The sequence below is a fragment of the Palaemon carinicauda genome, chromosome 30 (genome assembly GCF_036898095.1).
Source record: "Palaemon carinicauda isolate YSFRI2023 chromosome 30, ASM3689809v2, whole genome shotgun sequence".
Lineage (NCBI taxonomy): Eukaryota > Metazoa > Arthropoda > Malacostraca > Decapoda > Palaemonidae > Palaemon > Palaemon carinicauda.
Genome location: NC_090754.1, coordinates 28,702,594 through 28,710,093, shown reverse-complemented (window position 1 = coordinate 28,710,093; position 7,500 = coordinate 28,702,594). Strand labels below are relative to the sequence as shown.

The following is a 7,500-nucleotide window of genomic DNA, read 5'->3' as shown; positions in this document are numbered from 1 at the left end:
AGAAAGGATATATTGAAGAAAAATTTTGAAGCAATGAAAGAGGATGAATGTAAAAGGTTTATGAAAAAGACCAAGGGATGGATGGATGAAAGATGCGGATACAAACGATGAAACTTACAGGTGTATGGGAAATAAACAGATCACGACTGAGATTAGAGAGGTAGATAGGAAAAGATAGAGGGAAGAGATGTAATGGAAAAGACAATTAGAAACACATACAAAAGTGAACGATCAAACAGGAGAGAAATGTAAGTAGTGAGTTGGCCAGGGCACCAGCTAGAGAGTTATGGGATCCTTTGACTGGCCAGACAGTACTACATTGGATCCTTCTCTCTAGTTACGGTTCACTTTCCCTTTGCCTACACATACACCGAATAGTCTGGCCTATTCTTTACATATTCTCCTCTGTCCTCATACACCTGACAACACTGAGATTACCAAACAATTCTTCTTCACACAAGGGGTTAACTACTGAACTGTAATTGTTCAGTGGCTACTTTCCTCTTGGTAAGGGTAGAAGAAACTCTTTAGCTATGGTAATCAGCTCTTCTAGGAGAGGGACACTCCAAAATCAAACCATTGTTCCCTAGTGTTGGGTAGTGCCATAGCCTTTGTACCATGATCTTACACTATCTTGGGTTAGAGTTCTCTTGCTTGAGGGTACACTCGGGCACACTATTCTATCTAATTTCTTTCCCTCTTGTTTTGTTAAAGTTTCTATAGTTTACATAGGAGATATTTATTCTAATATTCTTAAAACATTTATTTTTTCCTTGTTTCCTTTCCTTACTGAGCTATTTTCCCGGTTGGAGCCCCTGGGCTTATAGTATTCTGCTTTTCCAACTAGGGTTGTAGCTTAGCAATTAATAATAATAATAATAATAATAATGATAATAATAATAATAATAAGAGTTAGTTACTATGTACAGAGCTAGAACCAATGGTTTTATATTAAATGATAGGAAAAGTCATGAAGGAGGAAGTGTAGAACGTAAGCCGTAGGAGCTCAGCGAAGAGAGAAAAACATTAAAGAATTGCAACAGCCATATGAAAAGGAAGAAAATAAGAAAATAATAATAATGTTTTATTCAAGGAAGACCGGCGAGAAAAAGATATATATATATATATATATATATATATATATAAACACCCACACAGACATACACATACAGAGACATATACACACGGAACATTAAAGAATTGCAACAACCGTGTGAAAAAGAAGAAAATAAGAAAATATTAAGAAACGTTTTATTCAAGGAGGACGGGTGAGAAAAAGATAATAATAATACACACACGCACACACACACACACACACATATATATATATATATATATAAACACCCACACAGACATACACACACAGAGACATATACACACACACCCATATATATATATATATATATACTTATATATATGTATATATATATAAACACACACACATATATATATATGTATATATATATATACATATTTATATAGACACACACACACATATATATATATATATATACATATGTATATTTATGTATATATATATATATATATACATATATATATATATATATATACATATATATATATATATATATATTACCTTATTTCGAGTATTGCTCTCCTGCCTGGTCTTCAGCTGTTGATTCTCATCTTAATATGTTGGACACAAACTTAAGGTCTATTAAATTTCTTATTCCTGATCTAGATAATAATCTTTGGGATCGTCGTTCAGTTAGTTCATTATGTATGTTGCATAAGATTTTTCATAATTCTGACCCTTTACATTCAGATCTTCCCTGACAGTTCCATCCTGTTCGTAATACTATGAATGCAGTTAATTCTAATAGTCAGGCCTTCTCCATCATGAGGCTCAATACAACACAGTATTCTAGAAGTTTTATTCCCCACTTCAAAATGCCAAGTTGCCAACCTTAATGCCCCTAGACCTGGCCCCAGGCTTCCAGAGGCTGAACTAGAAGATTTTGGAATGAATTAAGTTAATATATAAGGACTTGGAATGCGTAGGAGACAGAGAGATCCAGCCTAGCATCCCACGAGATTTGTGCTTCTGCCAGCCTCTATCCAGCCACTACGTGCTTAGTGTCTCCCCTCAAACGTGAATAGTGATTTCTCTCCAACATATTCCATGTATAGTGTTATTCAAACGTTGTGTCTAAGTTAAAAGTGTAGTGTGTTAAAGTAAGTATATTTTATAGTATATTTTTTTTTGAGACTAGCCCTGTGAGATTAGGTTAAACAGTGAAGTGTATTTATTTTTGCTAAAGTTTGGTAACCTTGTGTGAGGCAAAGGGCATAAGAGTAACAGTTAAGTACATGTAGGTGTGAATTTTATTTATTTTATACAGTGTTAAAGTGTCAACTTTGTTCATTAATTGTCTAAATTAGATATTTTCATAAATTAATTTCCAGTGAAACAAATGAATGTATAATTTTTTCGAAATACCTACATTATATAGCAATTTAGATTTAATAAATTAAACTTTTGGAATATATGATATAACAAATGAGGGATGATTTAAATACTTTGTTGTTAACTTTCTATTCTTCAAAATCTGTGCTCTTCTTTCAAATTAAACATTCAATGTCAAATATTTTCTACTTTATTTGCTAGCCGCCCACTCTCTCTCTCTCTCTCTCTCTCTCTCTCTCTCTCTCTCTCTCTATATATATATATATAATATATATACATATATATACTCACATGTATACACACATATATATATATATATATATATATATATATATATTATGTGTAATTTTGTATGTATGTATGTACGTGTACGTATATGCTCCAGCGAGCGTTTGTACGTGTTACCCCGCATTGACATCGTCATTACAAAAGTTATTAACCTTCTTGCCTTGGGACCGACGTCATTAACATCCATTACCTCAGTTGACTATAATTAGAGGTCTTTGCATTATTCCATGTGAACTTTCTTCAATTCGTAAAGAAATTTAGCATTTTTATCTCAACTTCCTCCCTGTATTCATAGAGAGAGAGATGAGAGAGAGAGAGAGAGAGAGAGAGAGAGAGAGAGAGAGAGAGTTTTTAGCAAATAAAAAAGTTTTATCTCAAATTCCTCCCTGTATTCATAGAGAGAGAGAGAGAGAGAGAGAGAGAGAGAGAGAGAGAGTTTTAGCAAATAAAAAAGTTTTATCTCAACTTCCACCCTGTATTCATAGAGAGAGAGAGAGAGAGAGAGAGAGAGAGAGAGAGAGAGAGAGTTTTAGCAAATAAAAAAGTTTTATCTCAACTTCCACCCTGTATTCATAGAGAGAGAGAGAGAGAGAGAGAGAGAGAGAGAGAGTTTTAGCAAATAAAAAAGTTTTATCTCAACTTCCACCCTGTATTCATAGAGAGAGAGAGAGAGAGAGAGAGAAGGAGAGAGAGAAGAGGGGAGAGAGAGAGAGAGTGTAGGAGGAAATCTTATGGTTTGATGTAGGTGAAGTTAAGTTTTAATGCAATTATCGTAACTTTTTAATTAAAATATCATGTAAATATTATTTAATCAAGATGCGTATCTTTGTTCTACATAATGCAGCAATTTAGATTTTATAAATTGAACTTTTGGAATATATAATATAACAAATGAGGGATGTTTGAAATACTTTTTTGCTAACTTTTCCATTCTTCAAAATCTGAACTCTTCTTTCAAATTAAAAGTTAAAAATAAAAAAAAAATTCTTCTTTATTTGCTAGCCCCCCACCTCTCTCTCTCTCTCTCTCTCTCTCTCTTCTCTCTCTCTCTCTCTCTCGTCAAAAGTTCAAGCTTGCAGCGAATGTGGAACAGGCTGACATATGTATCTTTTTCTAGTTTATATATAAAAGATCTGCTATAATGTTTTTACTGTTCTTGATATATGTTATTTTGATTATTTGTTACTTCTCTTGTAGTTTATTTATTTCTCTATTTGCTTTCCTCACTGGGCTATTTTTCCCTTTGGAGCCCTTGGGGTTGTAGCATTCTGCTTTTCCAACTAGGGTTTCAGCCTAAATAATAATAATAATAAAAATAATAATAATAATAATAATAATAATAATAAAAATAATAATAATCCGTACATCTTACGTTTTATTTCACGAAATCCACAACTCTCATCTATTAAACCAAAGGATCTCATTTGCATTCATACTTTCCGAGAAATCCTTTGCTGAGTAAAGCAAGATTTCAGCAATATAGCATTAAATGTGTCCTAAGATACCCATACATGCCATTAAGCATGCAAGTATTCCGTGCTCATTGGCTATACATATTTATATTTCCGGCGTTTTCCCTCAGACATTTAGCAGCATATCGAATTTCCTGCATAAATCTTTAAAGATGACTTTACGATCTCTTGCTATTGCATTATACTGTAAATCTATTTGCAATTTAGATGCATGTCCACGATTCAAAGAGAAGTAGAAATAGGCGCTCGCAGAAGATTCATCCTAGTTCATGGAAAGAGAAAGGAAAATATCTCTTTGAATCTTTCTGAAGGTTAAAGAGTTTTCCAGATGCAATTGTGATAATAAAAAGTATTTTCTCCTATCCCCCTTCTTCTTCTTCTTCTTCTTCTTCTTCTTCTTCTTCTTCTTCTTCTTCTTCTTCTTCTTCTTCTTCTTCTTCTTCTTCTTCTTCTTTGGATTTCGAGGAGGCTTTGCATCTTTTATGAAGGAAGAAAAGGGAAACATTTTCTGACAATTTAGTAACAAAGGCTTTTGTCCTTTGCTTTCCTCTGCTAGTTTGAATAATCACATTTATTCATACACAAGGTAACGCTTTGCCAGTACCCATCGTTTATGCAGCTCCGAAGCGAAAGGCGTCATTTTACGTAAATCAAAACTGATTTACGGCTTTTTAATTTCATGGAGAGATCAGAGGTTCCCTTCGTGTCATGAAACCCTTGAAGTTTCAGCAGCTTCAGTTACTCTTTGAGCGTTGGCTGAAAATAGGGATTATTGAAATACCATCCACAGAGAGAGAGAGAGAGAGAGAGAGGAGAGAGAGAGAGAGAGAGATTTACATAGTTCGTTTTAACAAATTAATGATGTTTGCTTGTCAGCCAACCAGAAAAATTAATGAAGTCAAGAAAAATCTTTCTATAACTTCTAAAGGCTTTTTTTTTTTTTTTTTTTTTTTTTTTGTCGCGAACGAAGTGAGTGACCTTAAATGGGAATATTTTTTCTTTTGAAGATATCTCACTCGCCCCATAGCCCAGTCCAGGATCCGCTAGGAGACTGGTCTAGTCATTCCCTAACCATAGATTTCGGAGCGGGGTTGGGGAGAGCATTTAATATTTTCGGCGGCGGAGTCAATAACTCCTATACCAATAAATATATCCAAATCAAATTTTAGGATATTATTCAAATATATATATATAATATATATGTATGTATATATATATATATATATATATACATATATATATATATATATATATACACACACACACACACATATATATATATATATATATATACATATAAGTTTTGTTTCTGTCAAATTTCATCTTCTTATTTCCAATAGGCTTTCCCTGGCTGTCACTTGTGTTCGTAAAGGACGACTTTTAGCTAAAAAATCAGTGAGGAGGAGCAAACTACTCCTCGACTTTACAGATATCCAAATCATTTTCACCGGGTTTGATGGATGTTACGTGAACTACATTTATACCAATTTTCGTATAGATACTTGCCATAGAAAAGTCACAGTAGCCATTTGTCAATATCGGCCGGAAGCCGATTTTCGGCGGCGCTGTAAATTACTCGTAGAATTCTTCACATATCTAAATGAAATTTTCAGGGATTTGTGGGATGGATATTTGTTTTGTCAATACCAATTTTGATGCTGATATCAACCATAGAAAAGCCACAGCAAACGTTTATTTTGGTATGGGTTGAATGGGTATTATAGGCGGTGGAGTAGATTGTTACTAAAATAATTCAAGTATCCAAATGAAAATTTCCGGGATTGATGTGAAACAGTTTTTCTGTTCTACCAAATTTCATGGTAATATCTTAAATATGCTGTTAAATATAGCAACATTACAGTGAACTGCGTGATAGTGAGCGACATCAACGGGGGACAATGCTGATCTTATAAACAATATCCGTCCCGAGTTGCACGTGCTAGTAATAAAATCTTTTTAATGTATTTTACGTTGATATACCCGTATTTTCATACGGCCAAAACTTCTGCAGATAGAATAGAACCGTTTAGGGAATCATGAAAATCATAGTTAGCAGCATTTCAACTTTTTTCAGAGCTCATTTCATCACAGTGGTTAGTGACTGGATTCGAAAGTGTTTTAGTAAATATAACATTTAGATAATTTCCAAAAAAGGCCTTTAAGTCAGGAACTCAATGTAACTATATTTAACTCTAAAAAAATTAATAAGAACAAGGCATAGTTAGATAAGGGTATCGGCTTATAACAAAATGATACTGTAGACACGCCTCTTGAAGGCTGGCAGGTTACATAATTGTATTAAATCAGTGTTTCCCAACCCTGGGGTAAATTACCCTAGTGGGGTAATGGACCCGTATTTTTGGGGTAATCAAGATGTTCTGAAATTGAGTTATTCACATTCCCATAATTATTGCCATAATTCATACACAAAATCTGCAATAATTATTTTATAAGAAAACTCAATCATTTTAATATGTATTAATATTGTTACATTGAATATTTTGCACTGATGATGGTTCCTTTTGATATCCATTAAAATGGAAAAGTTTGCATTTGTTTTTGGATCTTTAACTATAAGTACCCAATAGCGGGCTTCATGATCCATACAGTTCATCAGGTGGCTGCAAAAAAAACATCCGATGTTACCGGGTATATGTTCAATGGGGTAATTGATTAGTTGGAAATAAAATTTTGGGGTAATCATTTAAAAAAGGGTTGGGAAACTCTGTATTAAATGATGAATTGGCTTATGCATTCAAAATCTATAGCCACTTCTTTCCTTCTCTTCCAAAGGTAACTTGGCTCAGACGTAGAGATTTGCATATCCTGACCGTTGGACTCCAAACCTACTCGGCGGACGAACGCTTTAAGGTGGGTCTAATCTTGAAGAGTGAGTATTTTCAAATTATTTTAAGTATTGTCTCTATCTGCATATACATCATTTTCTGGTCACGTTCTATGTAGAATCTTATAATGAAAGTATATTTGATAGTGAAAAATAAAACTACTTCATACTATAATAATATTTCAGGACGGAAACTAAATACCTCACTAGTAGTGGCTAAAAAGTAAAATTCATTAAGAATAAAGGTCTTTTCATATTTATTAAATTAAGAAAATACTGTTTTAATGTTTCTATCATGATGTAGCTAACATTTTGATAAGAATACAGCATGGATATTTTAAAACCATGCTTAGTGAAATGTATTTTTCATTGAGCCAAGTTTGCAAAATGTTTCGTGTCTTTAGAAATATGAAGAACGAATACCCCTGAAATGGGGTCATACGATTTTTTATTATTAGCTGTACATC

At 33.3% G+C, this 7,500-nt stretch overlaps 1 protein-coding gene across 1 annotated transcript in view; it reads left to right on the top strand.

Moving 5' to 3' along the window:
- Positions 1-7,500, top strand: part of LOC137623445 (uncharacterized) — a 190,520-nt gene that overhangs the window by 50,682 nt on the left and 132,338 nt on the right. Inside the window, exon 9 of the mRNA XM_068354281.1 lies at positions 6,982-7,059. Within this exon, the coding sequence (XP_068210382.1) occupies positions 6,982-7,059 (78 nt within the window). The remainder of the gene's footprint in view (positions 1-6,981; positions 7,060-7,500) is intronic.